The sequence below is a fragment of the Octodon degus genome, unplaced genomic scaffold (genome assembly GCF_000260255.1).
Source record: "Octodon degus isolate 3935 unplaced genomic scaffold, OctDeg1.0 scaffold00083, whole genome shotgun sequence".
NCBI classification, from domain to species: domain Eukaryota; kingdom Metazoa; phylum Chordata; class Mammalia; order Rodentia; family Octodontidae; genus Octodon; species Octodon degus.
Genome location: NW_004524659.1, coordinates 8,926,012 through 8,946,303, shown reverse-complemented (window position 1 = coordinate 8,946,303; position 20,292 = coordinate 8,926,012). Strand labels below are relative to the sequence as shown.

The 20,292-nt window shown below is 40.3% G+C and overlaps 1 protein-coding gene and 1 pseudogene across 1 annotated transcript in view; one reads left to right on the top strand and one right to left on the bottom strand.

The window, feature by feature from the left end:
* Nucleotides 1-20,292, top strand: part of LOC111818220 (zinc finger protein 567) — a 78,894-nt gene that overhangs the window by 48,724 nt on the left and 9,878 nt on the right. The window contains exons 1-2 of the mRNA XM_023721593.1: nucleotides 13,377-13,531; nucleotides 17,636-17,703. Coding sequence (XP_023577361.1) covers nucleotides 13,414-13,531; nucleotides 17,636-17,703 — 186 coding nt within the window. The 5' untranslated portion in view covers nucleotides 13,377-13,413. Of the gene's footprint in view, nucleotides 13,532-17,635; nucleotides 17,704-20,292 lie in introns of the transcript that reaches the window.
* On the bottom strand, nucleotides 17,889-19,984 carry LOC111818201 (annotated as a pseudogene).

Sequence of the window (20,292 nt, the reverse complement as noted above, 5' to 3'; positions counted from 1 at the left end):
TTTATTAGAGAGAGAGAGAGGTGTGTGTGTGTGTGTGGCCAGCTCAGCCCACCAGGGGGCGGGGCCGGCTGGCATGTGGTGCTGGGGGATTGAACCGCGATCCCTGATGCCTTGCCAAGCTTGTTCTAAGTAGGTGCCTTAGACCACTGAGCCATCTCTCCAGCCCAAGAAATTTTTGACTATCTTAAGCACTTACATTTTTCTTAGTACATGAAATGGTAACTAATATCTAGCATTCATTAACTACCTAGTGATAAAGAAATGTAAACTAGTTACTCTGACAGCAATGTGCCTGTTACAATCACATTTTCACTAAACTAAATCACATAGTCTTGTCTGTGTATCTCTGTAAATCAATACAGGCAAGTGTTCACACTTATGTCTTCAATCCCACAAGCCTAGAAAACTAAATGCCCATTAAGAGATAAGTTAAAAAAAAATTTAACATGCTTATATAGAAAACTCTAAGAAAAAAATTACATACACAATAGGATGTGTACTATGCCACTATTCACATGAAAAGGTGCAAAGACAGTTTATAGAGATACAGCATATTTGTGGCAAAGATACATAATATATATTGGTTTATTCATAGACTACTTAAAGATGGGTATGTGGGAAACTTTTCAAAGAGACTATTGGCCAGGTGTGGTGGCACACATCTGTAATTTCAGCACTTGGGAGGCTGAGGCAGGAGGACTGCTATGAGTTCAATGTCAGTCTGGGCTATAAAGTGAGCTCAAGGCCAGCCTGAACTGCAAGGTAAAAACCCTGCCTCAAAAAGACAAACAAAGTGACTATCTTTGGAAAGGAACTACAGGACAACTCCTTTTCACTCAACTCTTATCCCTCCAAAATCCCTTTTTAACCTTTTCCTTTCACAGCCCTGCTTTATGCTCATGAACCTATAAAAGACCTTACAGCCTGGTCTAAGATCTTATAGGTCTGGTCTAAGTAGCAGGGTGGTCCTCTCAGGCTTATTCTAAACAAACCCGTCCCAACTGGTGAACTCATACCTTTCTCTTTTTCCTAACACATTCACAAAATATAGCAGAAAGGCACCAGCGAAAGAGGTAAATGAAGAATGGTGGAGTGACAGATCTATCAAAGGGGAGGGAGATAAGAATGCAAATGTAAAATATAATTCTGAGGCCCTCAGCCACTAAGAGACAAAGAAGTACTGAGGAACCTAAGTTATCAGATGACATGAAAAATTTAAGACCTGATGTTAAAAGATAACACATGAGGAAAGGAGACTCTACACACAAGGAGATATGAAACTGGATATGAGAGTGAAGGAAAACAATAATAAGAGTCCTAAAAATAAAGTATGAAGTGTTAACATCAAGACAAAAGATAAGGAAGGGACTATGGAGAAAGCTCAGTAGAATAAGTGCTTGCCTGGCAAGCTTAAGGTCCTGAGTTCAATCCCCGGTACCGCGTAAGAGGGATACACTGCCCTTCAGAATTAGATGAAAGACATAGAGTGCTGCCTGGGTGTAGTGGCTCAGGCCTGTGATCCTAGCCACTGGAGAGGCTATTCAGGAGAATAGAAGTTTTCAACTAGTGTATGGGCAATTCAGTGAAAACTGTTCTCAAAGGGCAAAAAGCTGAGCATAGTAGTATACACCTGTAATCCTAGCACCCTGGAGGCGGAAGCAGAAAGATCACTGAGTTGGAGGCCAGCCTGAACGACACAGGGAGACTGTGTACCACAACCAAAAAAAGTCCAAAATACCTCTAAATACCAAAAACTTAAAGGGCAAAGACCTGGGGACAGAGCTTAAGTCTTTCCTAGGTTCAATCTCTGCTGCTGAAAAAAAAGAGTACTCAAACAGAAATAAATCATGTCTGGAACTGTTACTGGGACACTATGAAATTTACACCAAGTCATAACTCAAGACTAGGGCCTATAAAGCAATGTCCCTAAAAGCACTTCAGAGATATCAGCATTAATTAAACATCTATACCAGCCTAGTTGTCTGTCATTCACTCACCTAGCAAGACTCCACTTATTTCTCCACCATCCAGTTTGTCTTCTTCAATGGAAAATCACATCCAGTTTGGTTTCTTTAAAACCTACGGCTGTGTTAAACAACAAAGAGAGAACAAGGAGAAAAGTTAGGAAACATGGCAAGGGCAAAACTATACATTTATATACACAAGATGGTTAAGGCAATGGTCCTAAGAATCTCCATCAGGTTTCTGAAACTAGCAGTTAATTGGTAGCATTCTCACTCTATATATGCTGATATCTGTGAACTAAGCAACTACACTGAGGATAGCAATGTGTAATACTAAAACCATGCTTGGAATACCTATCATTCTCGTCTTCTAAATGTGTACTGCTTCTAATGTCATATTATTGCTATACTCTCTTTCAAGTAAATATTTGTTTTTAAAAAAAGGTAGTAAAAGAAAGTAAGATAGAATTAAGTGCTTGCCTGGCAAGTGCAGGGTCCTGAGTTCAATCCGCGGTACCGCAAAAAAAAAAAAAAAAAAAAAACCACCTACTGCTGGGGAAAATGACACACCACCAAACTAAACTTACTGCTGTGACTAAAGTACCATTCTAGAATTGAGGGATGAGCCTCCAGGGCCCCAAGGCCATCTACAGGATGAGAAAAGTGTACTTTCCAGAGATGCACAAGAAGTTGCCCTGGGGGGGGGGGAGTAATGATTTTTGCACACAAATGTATAGGCAAAAGATTTGAACTTTTGGGGGAAGGGAAACAGGAGCTCACTACATAGTTCACACTGGCTCAGAACTCACGGTGATCCTCTTGCCTCAGCCTTCCATATGCTAGGACTCTAAATGTGTGCCACCCTAGCCTAGGAACCTATAACTTTTTGAATCCTAAGATTTAATGTTGTTGAGGCAAGAGGTCTCTGTGTAGTCTAGGCTGCCCTGAACAAATGATATACTCCAGGCTGGCCTTGAACTCATGGCAATCCTGCAATCTCAGTTTCTATAGCACTGGGATTACAGGTGTACACCAACACACCTGGCTGAATTCTGAATTTTAAAGTCATAGTTCTTGAGCTATCTAAAGTCTCCATATATCCAGAAATTGGAAAAGAGAATCACCTCTAGGAATTTTACTTAAATAGGAAATCTGATCATTCTTCACATGACTGGTTGCAAGTTTTCTCTAGTGCTACATTCCTACCCCAGGTTTGGGGGTTTTGCTATGGACTATAGATAGCCCTTATTCCTGTATAAATACTCATTATTATCTTTAACTACAGCAACAAATGTTCATCTTCTAAAACTAAGCCACAGTGTGTAGTGAGTTTTTGTGACAGTATTTAGGATTAAAAACTCTTTACAGGGCTAGGGAGATAGCTCACCTGCCTGGCAAGTTCAAGGTCCTGAGTTTCATTCCCCAGGACCAAAAAAAAACAAAAACCTAAAACCAAAACTCTCTATATAATCATCTATTTGTTCAAAAATATTTTTTAAAATCTATCAATGTAAGGACATGACTGGGACAACTGATTAAAAACTGAATGTAGTCTTTGACTTAACAATGGCAAATTTTCTGATTGTTGTGCTGTGTACATGAAACAATGTCTTTGTTCTTAGAAAATTCGTGTTTAAGGACTTATAAAGAGAGTGTTATCTATAACTTAGGCTTAAAATGTTCAGAAAAAAACCTTGACAACCATGTAATTGGAGAAAAAAAGAAATGAAAATATGAAGCAAAAACACAAAATGCAAAATGATTGGTGGTTTGAATAAATGGTACACAGAAATTCTATTGTACTACGCCAAGTATTCTATAAAAATTAGTCATACAAAAAAGCTAAATCACAAAAAAAACTAAAGTTACAACTTACACATATACACATAAACACACCACTTACTATGCATTCTAAAAAGGTTCTTGTTACTAATTCATGACTGGGTAACTGGGTATGGGAGAGACAGAAGCCTCAAAGCCTGACTAAAAGAGTAACATATGTAAAGGGAAACATAAGAGGGTAAGTTAATTGGAGGCAACTAATGTACAAGACATCAAATTTGATATTCAGGACAGAGTTAACAGGTTTCTGAAAAACATATAGGCAGTTGAATGATACCTATCAAGAGATCACAATAGACCAAGAGTGGAAATGGGATTTGGCAGTTATCAAAACTACCATGGTGGCTAAAGAAGTAAGATGTTACTCTGGCTGCTAACAAAATATACTCAGTATGTGAAGAGGTAGTCAAGGACAGAACTCTAGAAATGCCAATAGCAAGAAACCCAGGGAAGGACTCTTAGAAGCACAGCAGCTTAGTTTTAAATGGTCAAATGTTTCTCCTAAAAACCATACAAAAAGTAATGTAGTTTGAGGTTCAAACAATCTATACTGTATCTTTAGTGAAACCAGTAAGAAAAAAAAATTAATTCTAAATTAAGTACGGCTCCAAACATGCAAAATATAAATGGTGCAGGAAACAAAAACCTGAGAGGAATAGCAAGAAGTCCTTGAGGTAAAAGATCTCAAAGATAATTGGCAAACATCCACTGTCAGGATAGGAGGTCCCTCCCTCTGTGAAAACTGCAACTGGAGGTCCCTCCTTCCCTCTGTGAAAACTACAACTGGGTCTAATAATGAACAAAACTAAGGACAGAAAAAAACTCCAATCTAATCAGACTCATGTAGGAGACCGAAACAAGAAGTTGCACAGAAGCCTTAGAAAGAAATATGAATGCAGAGGAGGGTTTCTAAGGACTTGAAGCATTCTCAAGTCTGCAAATAGTTTTTTTTGTTTTGTTTTGTTTTTTTTTTTTTTAATCTCTATTAACATTTTCTTACAGAATGGGAAGAGTGGTTGGGTGTGGTGCTACACACCTATGTCAACACTTGGAAGGCTGAGGCAGGATGGCCATGAATTCAAGGCCAGCCTTGATTACTACGTGAGTTTAAAGTCAGCCTACAATACATAGTGAGATCGTGTCTCAGAAAGAAGAAAAAAAGCGGGTGGGGAGGACTGATGAAAAGCAGATCACAGAACTAGATTAAAGAGAAAAAGACTGTGGAAAAGCAGAAAGTATGGCTCAAAATATATTTGGGAATGGGATCCAGATTCCAAATTTAGCAACTTCTAAAAGTGAACTTGTTCTGGAGGAAAATTAACATCGGAAAGTCAGAGGGAATCCTTTGGTGGAACCCTAGAGACCCGAAGTATGAAACACAAATGCTACTATGCCTCTTTTCCTGGTGGTTATCTAGAAAATCATTCTCATACAGTGTAACACAAATAATTTGTCACGCTACTGTACAAAAAAAACTGAAAATGGGCAGTATATAATTCCCCTACAGTTAAGTTTATTTGAATACTCTTACAAAGCAGATGAAAATACACAGCATAATAAAATCAATTTAAAATACTTTTAATAAAGAATAAAAACCACAGAAGCGAAATAGAAACTAAGTCATTTGGTTGCCTAAAAGGAGGGAATGGATAGAAAGCAGCCTAGAATGGATGTCTATCTAGCACCTTACTCTATCCTAGTTGATTTGGGAGAGGAGGGTTGAGACAGGGTCTCACTATGTAAGTTCAAGTGGCTTTGAACTTGTGGCAGTCCTCCTGCCTCAGCCTTACATGTGTGTGCACAACCACATCTGGCTTTCATTAACATCTCTCCTCGTTATTCATCTGGGACACAGAAATAGTCTTAACCTTGAAGCTTTTTGTTTCTATTAATAGCTCCAGAGCCAGTCAGCACAATTTACATATATATGGGTAATCATAATTATGTATCTGGGCAGATCAAATAGCTCAGCAGATTAAAGTGCCTGCTTAGGCAGAGGCAGGGGCCAGAAGTTTGATCCCCAGGCCTGCTGTGCTGCCTGCCCCCCCATGCTGATAAGGCAACTGAGACTTGGGAGTCTGTAAAAAGGAGAATCACTAAAAGCCCAATCTAGTAGTGAGGTCACGAACACCCTATAGACCCTTCCTTAAAATACAGAATAAATAAGTAAATAAATAAATAGAAAACCAGGGAGCTGGGGATATAGCTCAGTGGTGTAAAAGCCTGCTGAGTTCAAACCCAGGAAAAAAATGTTTCACATTTGAGATACAAATTAAAACAACACTGAGATTCCATCTCACCCTAGAAAGAATGGCTATTATCAAGAAATCAACCAGTAACAAATTCTAGAGGGGTCATGGGGAAAAAAAGGAACCCTTCTTCACTGGTCATAGGAGTCAAGACTGGAGCAACCACTGCAGAAATTGGTGTGGATATTCCTAAAAATATCGATTAGAGGTTCCATTTGACCCAGCTATTTCCCTTTTTGGTAGCTTCCGAAAAGAATTAAAAGCATCATACCACAGTGATATATGCACTCCTATGTTTATAGTGACAGTTTATAATAGTCAAATCTCAGAAACAGCCCAAATATCCATCAACTGGTGAATGTATAAAGATGTGGTTCTTTCATATGATGGAGTATTACGCTGCTATAACTAAGGGTAAGTTCAAGACATTTCTAGGTAAATGGATGCACCCTGAAATCACACTAAACCAAATAAACTGGACACAGGTGTGAATACCACATTGTTTCTGTAGTACGAGAAACCTAGAGTATGAGAAACCTAGAAACCTAGGACCAAAATGTGTAATACATATTGTCAAATAGGAAGAAAAAGTTCAAATGGTGAGGGCAACAAGGAAGGCATGAGGGAGAAGTTAAAAAAGCGGGGGGGGACAAATTCTGCCTCTTTCACATTATGAATTCCTCTTAATAAAAAAGGGATAATATAACATAAAATAAATCTTCCTGATTCTGCATAACTTAGGAAACAACTATTATAAACAATGTCAAAATACAAATGAAGGGGCTGGTGAGATGGCTCGGTGGTCTAGGGCACCTACTTAGAACAAGCTTAGCAAATCACAGGGACCGCGGTTCAATCCCCCAGCACCACATGCCAGCCAGCCCCGCCCCCTGGTGGGCTGAGCTGGCCACACACACACACACACACACACACACACAAATAAATAAATAAATAAAATTTAAAAAAAAATGGTGTTAAAATACAAATGAAAATCTGGGGCCTGGGAAATGGCTCAGTGGAATAAGTGCTTCCCTGGCAAGCACAAGGGCCTGAGTTCAATCCCCGGTTTTGCAAAAAAAAAAAAGAAAATCTGGGATGTATGCCTACAGCTCATTTCACATAAAGCTATCTTTTTAAATATAAGACAATTCTTAGGAAATACTCCACGGAAAAAAGGAGAGAAGTATATATATGAACAGATAGTTCTCAGATGAACATAATATGGCCCTTACATTGTAAATTAAACCTATATTGATATGCAATTCTTCTTTCTTTCTTTGGTTAAAAAAAAATCAAGTTGGGAGTAGTGATACACCCCTATAAGCCTATAATCCCAGCACTCAGGAGGCTGAGGCAGGTAGATCACTCTAAGTTCAAGGCCAGCCTGAACTTCAAAGCAAGATCCTGTCTCAAAAAGTGAAAATGGGGGCCGTGGAGATGGCTCAGTAGGATAAGTGCTTCACTGGCAAATGCAAGGATCTGAGTTCAATCCCGCAATCCCCGGTTCTGGAAAAAAAAAAAAGTGAAAATGGGCCAAGGATATAGCTCAGCAGCCTGGCAAGTACAATTCCTGGTTAGAAACAAAAAAAATTCAACACTATAGTCTGATGCTATGGGAAAAGAAGCTACTGTACATTGCTAGTGGGAGTGTTATGTACTTACCCACTGGGCAATTCCACTTGGAGAAATCTACTTTAGAGATATTCCTATTAAGCATAAAATGACACACGTAAATTATTCAATAATGAGTAAGTATAAAGGAGATAAGGCAAACCATAATTTTAAGTGTCTGCTAAAAATACTGCAACTCGGGACACAAAGTTACTCAAGATTATCCATTATCTTTACTACCTGGGTTCCCCTCCCTTCCAGGCCTCTTGAAGATACTTTTAAATCCATAAGTTAACTTAGTTGATAAGGTACAGGTCAGCAACCAATAGAGAATCAGACTAAAAGTTCAAAGAATCTTTTTAGGAAAAACATTTTAGTCACCCATCTTAAAAATACAACAGATTGGGCCAATGCTTTTTCTCTTGTAAATGGGCATGGACTTTCACCTGCAAATTGAGCCCCCTTTTAGAAATTCACACATTCCCTATTTCCCAAAAACAAATCTTCCCAGCTCCAAACCTAAAGGAGCTCCTTTTAAGGATCAGCATTCTATTTTCTTAGTGTGTAGTTGTTTAACAGTGAGGCACTCTAAATTCTTTTCTGTAGATGCGAGTCAAGAAGAACTCAATAGGCTGAGGTCTTCACTTTCTCTTTGGGGGAACTCCTAAGAGCCCATCATGCATTTTCTTTTTTTTGCGGAACCAGGGATTGAACTCAGGTCCTTGCACTTGCCTGGGAAGTGCTTATTCCACTGAGCCATCTCCCCAGCCCCTAATTTTTAAATTTTTTTTTTTTTGTACTAGGAATCGAACTCAGGACCTGTGCCACTGAGCTATATCCCCGGCCTAGTTTTTAATTTGCATAGCTATTACGGAGCTCAGTAACTTCTTGCATGCTCCCTCACCAGTTCCTATCTACTTCTCTCACTCATTCTGTGTTTTTTTTTTAATTTAAATTTATTTATTTATTTGTGTGTGTGTGTGGCCAGCTCAGCCCACCAGGGGGCGGGGCCGGCTGGTATGTGGTGCTGGGGGATTGAACCATGGTCCCTGTGCTTTGCTACGCTTGTTCTAAGTAGGTGCTTTAGACCACTGAGCCATCTCACCAGCCCCCATCATGCATTTTCAATGACAGCTAAAGACTAAAAACAACCAAAACATTCAACAGGGACTATAGTACATCCAACACAATGGCACCTTACATATACAGTAGTTAAAAAAAGAAAAAAAAGTGCTCAAAAGGGACATTTTCAGGACATAAATGTTAAGTGAAGGAAGTAAATGTACAGAAAGGTAAATATGATGTATTTGGCCAACCAACCCCCTAACAGGTAAAAAAAAAAAAAAAAAAACAATACACTATACTTATATGGCTATGGCACAAGGAGTATGACTGCGAGAGAAGCAGAATGAGGTATCTCTGTGAGATGTATTTTACATTACTCGTTTTTTAAAAAATAATATTCATGTTTAAAGTAGTGCTTTGTCAGGTGTGGCACATGTCTGTCACACCAGCACTCTGTAAGGCTGAGGCAGGAAAACTGCAAGTTTGAGCTCAGCCTTGACTCAACTTAAGTGAGATTTTCTCTAAAATTTAAAAAACTTCACATTAATTTAGTCGTAATTCTTAGATAAAGGAATTATCTCAAGTGGCCTTAGAACAAAGAACTCTGATATTCATCTTTAGTGAGATGCACTGGGAGAACAAAGTTACATATTAAATGCTAAATACAGGGCCGGCCAAAGAGCTCAGTGAATTGGGCCTGGGGTTTGAACCCTGGGCCTGCCTCCCAGAGGCGCACTAAGGTGGCAATTGAGACTGGGCACAGTAGCGCCCTTGTAACCCCAGCTCTTGGGAAGCTGTAAACACTAGACTCACTATGAGTCTGATCTAGTAGTGGAACCCTAAACACCCTATAGACCCTTCCCTAAAATACAAAAAATAAAAATAAAAAAATAAATGCTAAAGAAATTTTTAGCATGATATAGCATGTTTATGGTTTCTACTTCTTTATTGCAGGAAAATAAGTATTGATACTGTCTCAAATTTTTAAATACAAACTGCAATAAAGAGCTAAGAAGTTAGATTTTTAAAAAATACGCCATTTAAACTCAATTAGAAATACTAATATGGGGCTGGAGAGATGGCTCAGTGGTCTAAAGCACCTACTTGAAACAAGTTTGGCAAAGCACAGGGACCGCGGTTCAATCCTCCAGCACCACATGCCAGCCAGCCCGCCCCCTGGTGGGCTGAGCTGGCCACACACACACACACACAATAAATAAATGTAATAAATAAAAATAAATATTAAAAAAAAAAGAAATACTAATATGAACTTGAGGCTGAAAACAGTCCGGAGGGATGGGCACATAGTTCAACGGTAGATGCCTTGCATAATATGTGTAAGACCCTGGTTTTGAAGTCCAACACTGTAAAACAAATATTTATCAAGTATTTATATTTAATAGGCTATATATGCATTATTTTCATCTGTATAAGCATCTTGTGATTAAAGATCCTTTTATCTGTATATTTCTAGATGAGAAACTGAGGCATAAGATCTAAGTACCTGCCTAAGGTCACTGGACTATAAAGTAACATTTGAAGAAAAAAAAAAAAAAAACATTTGAAGGAATGACATAAGAAGTATGGCTCTGTGGCCTGTTTTTTGTTTTGTTTTGTTTTGTTTTCACTTTTTGAGACAGGATCTCATGTGTAGTTCAGGCTAGCCTCAAATTCTAGGCAATCCTCTTGCCTCAGTCTCTGAGTGCTGGAATTACAGGTGTGTACCACCATACCTAGCCCTATCTCTTCCTTTAAAACAAACCACCTGTAAAACTATAAGTTATACAGAAAGAAAAAAACCATGAAAAGCCACTTGTCTTTGCCCTACCTTTTCCAGTGTTCCCCCATTCCCAAAACACTATACTTTATAAAGTTTCTTATGTGGGATATATCTGTAATCCCAGCCCACAAGAGTATGAGGCAGGAGGATCCTGAGTTCAAAGCCAGCCTGAACTACATATGGAGACCTTAGTAATAAAAGAAAACAATTTATGTATTTTCTGAGTGAATAAAAATAGATACTAAAACCCCTTTATTTTCTTTCTATGTCACTGCCTCAGGCTCTGAGTGCTGGGATTACAGGTGTGTACCACCATACCTAACCCTATCATCTTCTTTAAAACAAACTACCTGTAAAACATACATGGTGGTGGTACTTAAGATTGAACCCAGGGCTTTCTTACTGAGCTATACCCCCATCCTCTCTGTCAGGGTCTATTAAATTGCTAAATTCCCAAGCAGGACTCAAATTTGCTATCAAGAATTCTTGTCTCAGTCTCCTAGACAAGTGTGTGCTACAGTGCCTGACTAAAACCCATTTTCTTACTGTAAATAAAATACACTGTAGATTCTGTCCTTTACAAGCAATACATTTTTATAGTTATTTCACTATCGGTAGATACAAAGTTTTTACCTCATTCTTGTGAATAGCTGTATAGTGCTATACTATGTAGCTATACTTACAGCATATTGAACTCATCTATTACTGATGGGCATGAATCGAGTCTTTTTTTTTTTTTTTTAATTTCTGCTTGGTGTTAGGGATTGAACCCAAGGCCCTGATCTTGCTGTCTCTGAGCTACATTCCCTTCCCAGTCCTTGGCTGTTGGTTATTTTTAGGGTTTTTTGTTTGTTTGTTTGTTTGTTAGTTTTTTGAGATAGTCTTGCTTATGAAGCTCATACTGCCCCTGAACCATGTTTCCAAGCTGACGGTGTGAACTTGTGGCAATCCTCCTGCTTTAGTATCTGCCTCCAGAATTCATGAGCTACCACACCCAATTCCTTTGTTCTTTTTTTCTGACAAGGTCTCAGTAAATTGCCAAGTGAGCCTCAAACTTGCCACACTCCTATCTCTGCCTCCCAAGTGACTAGGACTGCAAGCCTGCACCACATACTCTGTTTCCAGTATCGTTCTATGCCAAATATTGCCACCAAAAGAGATCTTTTGTCTGTACTGTTTCATATTAAATGGAGACACATTTGTAACATTAAAAATGTTGAGTTAAAGCAGTTGTACTGATCACAGGTACTGTTACCAAATTTCCCTTCATAGGCTTTGCTTATACCTATACTAGTACTATTTCAATTTCTGAGGCTCTGCATTTATTTACTATTTTGAAACAGGGTCTCTATGTAGCTCAGGCTGACCTGGAACTTGTGATCCTCCTGCCTCAGTCTCCCTCTCCAGTACTGTAATTACAGGTGAATATCATCACATTATAGTTGGGATATTGACTGCTTTCTTTCTCATATGTTCACTGCTACTGCTGTCTGGTTTTCTGTTAATAAAATTAGCCTACCTAGCTCCCCCAAAATTTGGTCAAGTCTTTTATTAGCATAAAATTAATCATTCTTTGGTACAATTATTTACCATGGTATTTTTAGTCACACTTAACTGCTTAGTAAACATTTTTCTCCAATAATGTTTTACATTTCTTAAATTTATATCTTTTTAATGCTACTGTAAATAGTATTTTTCTTCAATTTTATCTCCTAACCGACTGCCATTTGTAAATTTGTGGCTACGGTTTGTAGATTTTAATTTGGTACCTCAGTACTTAACTATTATGCAAAGCTTTGAGAGTCAGGAATGCAAGTGGTGTCTTTAGAAAGACCACCCAAGCAAACAGTTCTCTCCATTATGTTACAAATTTCACATACTAAGAACACCTCCACTCATTAAGGAGTTTGGACTTTTAGTCCTGACTCATAAAAATTGTCAGGAACCAAGTTTTTTAAAAAGTAAAATAAATAAAGAGGATTTAAGACAAGAAGCAGACACTGCGTAACAAAAAAATACCTTTGAAATACTCTTTTTAAAAAATAAATCAGGGTGATTAGCATATTAATTCGATAAAAATGTTTTTACATTTAAAAAATCGTTTTAAACTTATTCAATACTTGCTTTTTTTTTTAGCCCCGATCTTCCAAGTAAAACAACTAGAAGATGGCACCGTTATAATTATCAGCACTTTCGACAAGGGAAATGCGGCTCATACGTTATACGGTACCTCAACACTGGCCTCCACATCTTCTCGGGCGCAACCACGCACAATCTTACACCGTTTCATTTTCGCTCAACGATTCAAAAGAACGGGTCAAACTTCGCGGCCAAAGCCAGGGTCACTCACGCTCCAACCTTCCCGAGAGGCCCCCACCTCCGCCCCACACGTAGGCCACACGCGCTTAAACCCACTCCCCACGCGCGCACCGGGTCCCTACAGGTCAAGAATCGTCCCCTTCCACCTCCCCGGCCCGAAAGACCCAAGACACCGAGATCCCACCTCCTACTTTCGCGCCACGTGTACCGAGAGGCCGTAGCGACCCGCGGACAAAGACCAAAATGTCCACTCGTGCGCTGCGCCTGCGCACTAGGAAGGCGAGCCGAACGCTCCCATAAGTCTCCGCGACGGGCCCCGCCAGGCCTAGGCCCGGGCGTAGTTACGCGCTGCGTGCGGTATTACCAAAAACGCGGCTTTTCCGGCCTTGGACTACATTTCCTTTAAGGCACTGTGGGCAATTCTACGTCCCCCACGTAAATTTCGTAGTCTCCTCCTGTGAATTTAGGGGTCTTACGGGGATTGATCAGTATTGAACTCAAGCCCGCTATTATATTTGCAATGGGGACTACCTCTTTGAGACCTCCCTGTCCCAGACTCAGCCAGCCAACTTGTCCGTGACTAATGTGGCTCCGGACTACGTTTCCCAGAGTTCACAGCGGCGCGACGGTGCAGCTCCCTGGCCGGCGTGGTAAGACCCGCAGCTCCACAAGGACCCTGACGCGACCAAAAGAGGTAGAAGGTGAGGGGGTGAATCCGGGGCGGAGACGGGGCGTGTCCCGAACTGGCCTGGGCGGCCTAGGAAGCGCGTTTCTAGAAGCGTCCTGATTGTGGCTCTGTGATACGTTGTGAATGCTTGTGAGTGCGTGGTTGTGATCATTTGTCTCAAGGGTTTGTGTCTGGTTGTTTTGTGTAAACCGTGTGTGATGCTGTGTGCTGTGCTTGTGGAGTTGATAGCGTGCGTGCCTCGGTTGTGTATATGTGCCTGTCCTTATTTCTGAGAATATGAATGTAGCTGGGACTTTGTGACCAGTGCGGGTGTCTGTATGAATTGTGTGATACTTGTTATGGGTCACTCAGAATAGGAACCAGATCAGCCAGGTTGGAATTTGGAAAGCCGTTTATTACTGAGCTCAGGGCCCCCCAGTCTGCTCTCACGCAGGAGAGGACCGAAAGGGCGGCAGCCCAAGAAGCAGGAAGGGGTTTTAAACCTTGGAATCACATTGCGTTTGATAAGCAAATTTACTGTCTGACACAAAATAAAGCTTTTAGAGTGATTGGGACCAGGACTTGAACTACATTTCCTGGGGCTGTTGTTTCAGTTTCTGGTTAATTTGCACCTGAGTACCTGCAGGCAGCCTTGCATAGCCTGAAGGTTACAAGGAGTTAGAAGTCTTTGTTTAAAGGTATTGGTGAGTTTTATCTAGCAAACTACGGGTAACAGCCACTATTTACTAAACAATCTAAAACAATGGGTGGGTATGCATTTACAACAGAAAGCACAAGATTTACACCCATATAGCCTAAAATGTGAGTTAGCCCATTACAATACTCTGGCTGTGTGTGGTACTGTGTGCACTTGTCATATGCCTGTGATTGTGTCGTGACACTGTGTATCCTTGTTGTGTCCACTGGAGAGGGGAGAGATTATAACAATGTGTGCTGCTGTGTATTGAGTGCCTTCACTACTCTGACTGTGTTAGAGCCCCCTGCGTGGGTGTGACTTTGAATTGTGTAGGGCATTTGGGGGTGTTGGCGTGGTGACTGTAGTGGAGTGGCTGTGTGACACAGTGGTGAGTGGATTATGTGACAGTATATGTCCTCTTGATGTGTGGTTACGACTGTCTATAATGGTATGGAAGTATATAAGGTTGTATTATTATTGGGTATCTCAGAAAAGGATAACACTTAGGTTTGTGTGACAGAGCCATTGTAAAGCACCTCGTGTGCCAGTGTGAGGGGCCTGTGAATTCCGGGCTCTGACCCCTGCAGAAACTGAAGTTCTACACATCAGTGTGAAGTTACACATTCTGGCCCTGAATAGTAATGACCTCGGGTTTTTAGGGTGACTTGGGATCGGGTAGGTTTTTGTTCTGTGGTTAAGTATACATAACATAAAATTTACTATTTTAATGTTTTCTTTTTTTTTTTTTCTGTATTTTAGGGAAGGGTCTACAGGGTATTCAGGGTCTCACTACTAGATTGGACTCGTAGTGATCTGCCTGTTTACGGTCTCCCTAGAGCTGGGATTACAGGTGCAGGCCACCAGGCCCTGTCTCAATTGCCCTCTCAGCGCTCTGCAGACCTGCCCTGCCTGCTCACAGGTGCTTTAATCTGCTGAGCTATTTGGCCGGCCCTTTCTTTTTTGAAACAATGTCTCACTATGTTCAGGCTAGTCTTGAACTCACTATGTAGCCCAAGATGGCCTCAAATTCCTTGAGATCCTCCTCCTTCGCCTTTGGTGAGCTAGGATTACAAGTGTGGGGCACCACCCCCAGAGAACATATACTTTTTTTTTTTTTTTAATTTTTATTTATTTATTTGAGAGAGAGAGAGAGAGAGAGAGAGAGAGAGAGGGAGAACATATACTTTTTTTTCTTTCAATGTATTTGGTAAAGGGTCTCACTGTGCAGCTCGGACTTATAGTGATCCTTCTGTTTTCAGCCTCCGCAGCACTGGGATTGCAGGTGTGCACCACTACACTGGATCTGGTGGGCTCAAGCAACCTGGGGGCAAGGCTGGCTGGGCAGGCCAAAGATCAAACCCTGGTCCTTGTGCTTAGTTCTCTGAGCTATTTCGCTGGCCCCAAACATATACTTTTGGTCTATTGTTTTTCCCACTGCATCTTACTCTGTCCAGTGTTCACTGTTTTTTGTTTTTTGTTTGTTTGTTGTTTTTTTTTCCCCCCGCAGAACCAGGTATTGAACTCAGGCCCTTGTACTTGCCAGGCAAGCACTTATTCTACTGAGCCATCTCCTGGGACCCTTCTTTTTCCTATTAAAGTTCTCAGATTTTTTTTTTTTTTTTTTAAGGACCCAATTCATGATCTGCAGATCTACATCTTACGGAAATTTTCCTTGACAATATTCTGGTATTTAAATTAGACTTCTTTCTGAACAGCCCTGACTATGGAAAGTTTTGCACCTTTAATTAAAATCAGCATTAGTACTTTTCTTAAAACACTAGATTTTCTTTTCTTCTTTTTCTTCCAGACAGATCTTCACCATATAATTCAGGCTGGCCATGAACTCACTATGTAATCCTAGCTGGCCTTGAAGTTACAGTGATCCTCCTGCTCCAGCCTCCCAAGTGCTGGGATTATAGGCTTGAGCCACAAACACTGAATTTTCCTTACCTTAAGAAATAGCCCATTCACAGGACTCCAGATGCGGCACAGCCAGCCCCCATAGTGAAGAAGTAAAGTTCTTCAGGGAAGCAGAAGGGAGGACTTAGACAGGAAATGAATGCTGGGTCAAGAAACTTTTTAAAATTGATTTCCCAATGAGTTCAGTGTTCTAGATGTGCTGGTATGCACGTAAGATGCCTGTATTACTATGGTTTTCTTGCTCCCATGTGGTGACTCTATATGGGGCTAAAGGCTTTAATACATACAGCTATGGAGTAGGCTGTATGGTCCCTTTTGGGGCATGGAAGGAGGAAGTAGAACCACTGAGATACCCAAGAGGTTTTACCTGAAGCTAGAAAGGTTTTACCTTTAACTACATTTGGCCTATGCACATGTTCTGTGCTCCTTGCCTAGTAGTGCTGTCTTATTTTTTTTTTTTTTTTTTTCTTTTTTTTTTTTTTTTTTTTTTTTTTTTTTTTTTTTTTTTTTTTTGGTGGAACCGGGGATTGAACTCAGATCCTTGAGTTTGCCAGTCAAGCACTTATCCTATGAGCCATCTCCCCGGCCCCTGTCTTATTCTTAAGGGATAAAGTGCATTATAATCCTCGTTACTGCCAGACATGGTGGCACACACTTATAATCCCAGCACTCAGGAGACTGAGGCAGGAGGATCGTCTTACCTCTGAGGTCAGGCTGGGCTACTTAGTGAGTTTCAAGGCCAACCTGAAGTATATAGTGAGAGTCTCTCTCAAAAAACAAGCTAAAATCTTCCTTGGATTTTTGCGATTTGGAGCAGGTGGGAGAACTTAGGTCCTTCCTACAATTCAGATGAGCATCACCAACCTGAGAGATTAGCTACAAGTGGTGGCACTTGTAGTTCAAATTTCAGCTACTCAGGGGACTGAAGCAGGAAGATCAGGAGTTTTAGGCCAGCGTGGGCCATTTAGACCCTGTCTCAATATATATAGATAGGTAAGTGGGGCAGGGGGTGAGTAGATGAATGGATGGATAAATAGATGTGGGTACATAGATTGGTAAGGGTAGCAGTGTAGCTCAATAGTTGCATAGTGTGGGTTCGATCCCCAGTACCACAAAAAAAGTTGGGGGTGGTATGAGACTGTCTCATCCGTAACCTCTCCCTTGGTATGACTGAGTTCCATGTCAAGGCTGAGGCATATCTGCCTGGAAATCATCTTCCTGCTTTTGTGTTCCCGAATGTTTAGTAAGAGGCTAGGCTAGGTTTTCTTAGGTCTAATCCTTAATATTCTTGTTTATGTGGTAGGACAAGAGGGAGGTAGGCAAAGCAGGAATGGTACAAGTACAGTTGTGTTACCCTTGTCTGGATGTGGCACTGTGCAGGTAAGATACCTGTATGACTGTGGTTTTCTTGCTCCTGTTTGGTGACACTATATAAGGCTGGAGACTTTAATAGAGTGCTTAGGAGTACTGAGGGAAGTTCAGTTTATCAGAAGTTTGCCATTCTCTATTTTGTTTTTTCAGATTCCTGCACTTGTCCAAGGGAAGAAGTCAGAAAAAAAAAAAGTTCAAATCTAAAAGCCATGGCCCAGGTACACTGAAATTTCTCCTATCCTTGAACAAATATCCTAACCAATATATTATTGAAATTTGCTTTTACTTATTTTTTATGAAAAATTATAACAAATCCCTTACTATTTCATAAATGCCACGAGAGAATTTGACATAGTTTGTAATTAAATTTAGAAATCTTTCCCTGTCTCCTTCTTCCTGTCCTCTACCATGTTGAAGAGATGTTGAGTTCTTCCAGAGTTTTGCTGAGCTGAGTGGTTTCCGAACTGATTGGACTCTCCAGGTAGCTGGTTCCTGCACAGGGTTTTCCTGATACTGGATCTATTATTCTGCCCACTTTGAAGATGATCTCAGCCAGTTCATGTTTCACGTGCTTTGTTCGTGGAACAGGTAAAGCTTTGAGAAGTACAATATCTCCAACACTGCATTGCTGAAGGGCATTGTGAGCCAAGTAGGTTTTCTGCTTATTAAAACACTTTATTAAGTAGGGATCCAGAACAAGCCTGGTCGCTCTCACTTTAGCAGTTTTTTGCATTGCTGTACCAGTCACCTTCCCTTTGATCCATTTGGCATGCACGGATGAAGGACTGCTGACATTCTATGGCTGTGATCACCTCAAGGTTCTACTGCACAACTTGGAATTTGCTTTTAGATTTGATCTGAAGTTACCATATGCTGTTTTTCTATGATTAATTTTTTTTTCCACTTAATCTGGTATGCTTTCAAAGCATTAATTGTGTAGAACTAGATCAGCAGTACTAAGGCTATGACCTTAAGACCCTTTCTGGAGATCTGCAGGGTCAAAGTAATTTTTATAATAGTACTAACATCTTTCTTCCATTTTTCATTCACATTCTCTAATGGGTATATGGTACATGACCTATGTTATGCCAACAGATTGAGTGCAGAAGCAAGTGTAAAAATTCAACTGTTGGGGATCGGGGAGATAACTCAGTAGAATAAATGCTTGCCTGGCAAGCGCAGGGTTCTGAGTTCAATCCCTGGGATTACAAAAAAAAAAAAGACAAAAATTCAGGCAGATGCAGGGACTGGAGTTCGATCCCGGTACACCATGCCAGCCCCACCCCCAGGACATGCTGAGAAGGTAAATGAGACTGAGCATGGTGGCACACACCTGTAATCCCAGTGCTTGGGAGGCTGAAAACAGGAGGATCACTACAAGTCCAGTCTGTGTAGTGAGACTCTCTAGGCCCTTTACTAAATATATAAATTTTAAAAAAAAAATTTTTTTTTTTTTTTTTTTTTTTTTTTAAGATAGTCTTGTTAAGTCACTAAGTTGCCCATTGTTGCCCAGGGAAGGTTTGAGCTCACTATCCTGCCTCGGCCTCCCAGAGCTGGAATTATAGGCCTGTACTACCAGGTCCAGCTCCAGATGTCTTTTATTGAGCCACTGAATTTTTGAATTTTGACAGTAGGTTTTTTTTGTTTGTTTGTTTTATTTTTCTTTTTTTGCTACTAGGGATCGAACTCACGACTTTGTACTTGCCAGGCAGATGTTTATACCACTGAGCTATCTCCCCAGTCTGGCAATATTTGGTATAAAATATATGTTATTTATGTTAAAATGAAACAGGTTCTTTGTTTCAGTAAATTAATATGTTTTACCTCTTTTGCTTTTGTATGTGGTGTGTGGTGCTGAGTATTAAACCTTGGTACCTTTAGTACCAAGCTATATCTCCAGCCCTTTTATTTTTAGTTCTTATTTTTGTTTATTTATGTTTCCTTTTTGTGAAATAAGTTCTCACTGTGTAGTTCAGGCTGGCCATAAACTTGCAATGACCCTCCTACCTCAGTCTCCCAAGTGCTGGGATTACAGGCCTGTACCACTATACCTGGGTAAAAATAAGTCCCTTTTGAAAAACCTGGGACAACTTAACCTGACCTATTAGGAAATCACTGTTAGTTTTATTAAGCATAACAATGATACTTAAGTTATTATGCTTTTTTTGAGAGAAAATCTCCATGTAGTTCAGTTGATCTTAAACTCTCTGTAGGACAGGCTGGCCTTGAAGTAGTCACAGTCCTCTTACCTCAGCTTCCTGAGAGTTGGGATTATAGGCATGCACCACCACAGTTGGCAAGATTTTATTTATTTATTTATTTATTTATTTATTTATTTATTTATTTATTTTTATTTTTTTGCAAAGTCTCACTATACAGCCTAGACTCATATTTATCTTCCTGAATTCTGCCTCCCTAGTGCTGGGATTACAGGCAGGCACCAGCACGCTCGGACTCCATCTCCCGCTCATCAGGCCGGAGGCGGGGCCAGCGCGGCATGCGAAGCCAGAGATCCAACCCTGGCCCTGCACTTACCTAAGAAAGTACTTAGTCCGCTGAGCTATACTGCCGGCCCTAAGATTTTATTTATTTTTTTTAATATTGTAGGTAACTAATATACAATGACTATTTGGTACTTTCTGTTTGTAATATTATGCATTTCTGATTTACTTTATTTAATAGACAAGTTTATTCTGATGGTCTCCTTGTTTGGTGTTACTTTTGGCTGCTTGCACCTTTCAAGAAACTGGCTTATTTTGCATTTTATCGCACAGGCGCACATAAAGTTACTCAGCTGGCTTTGGGCC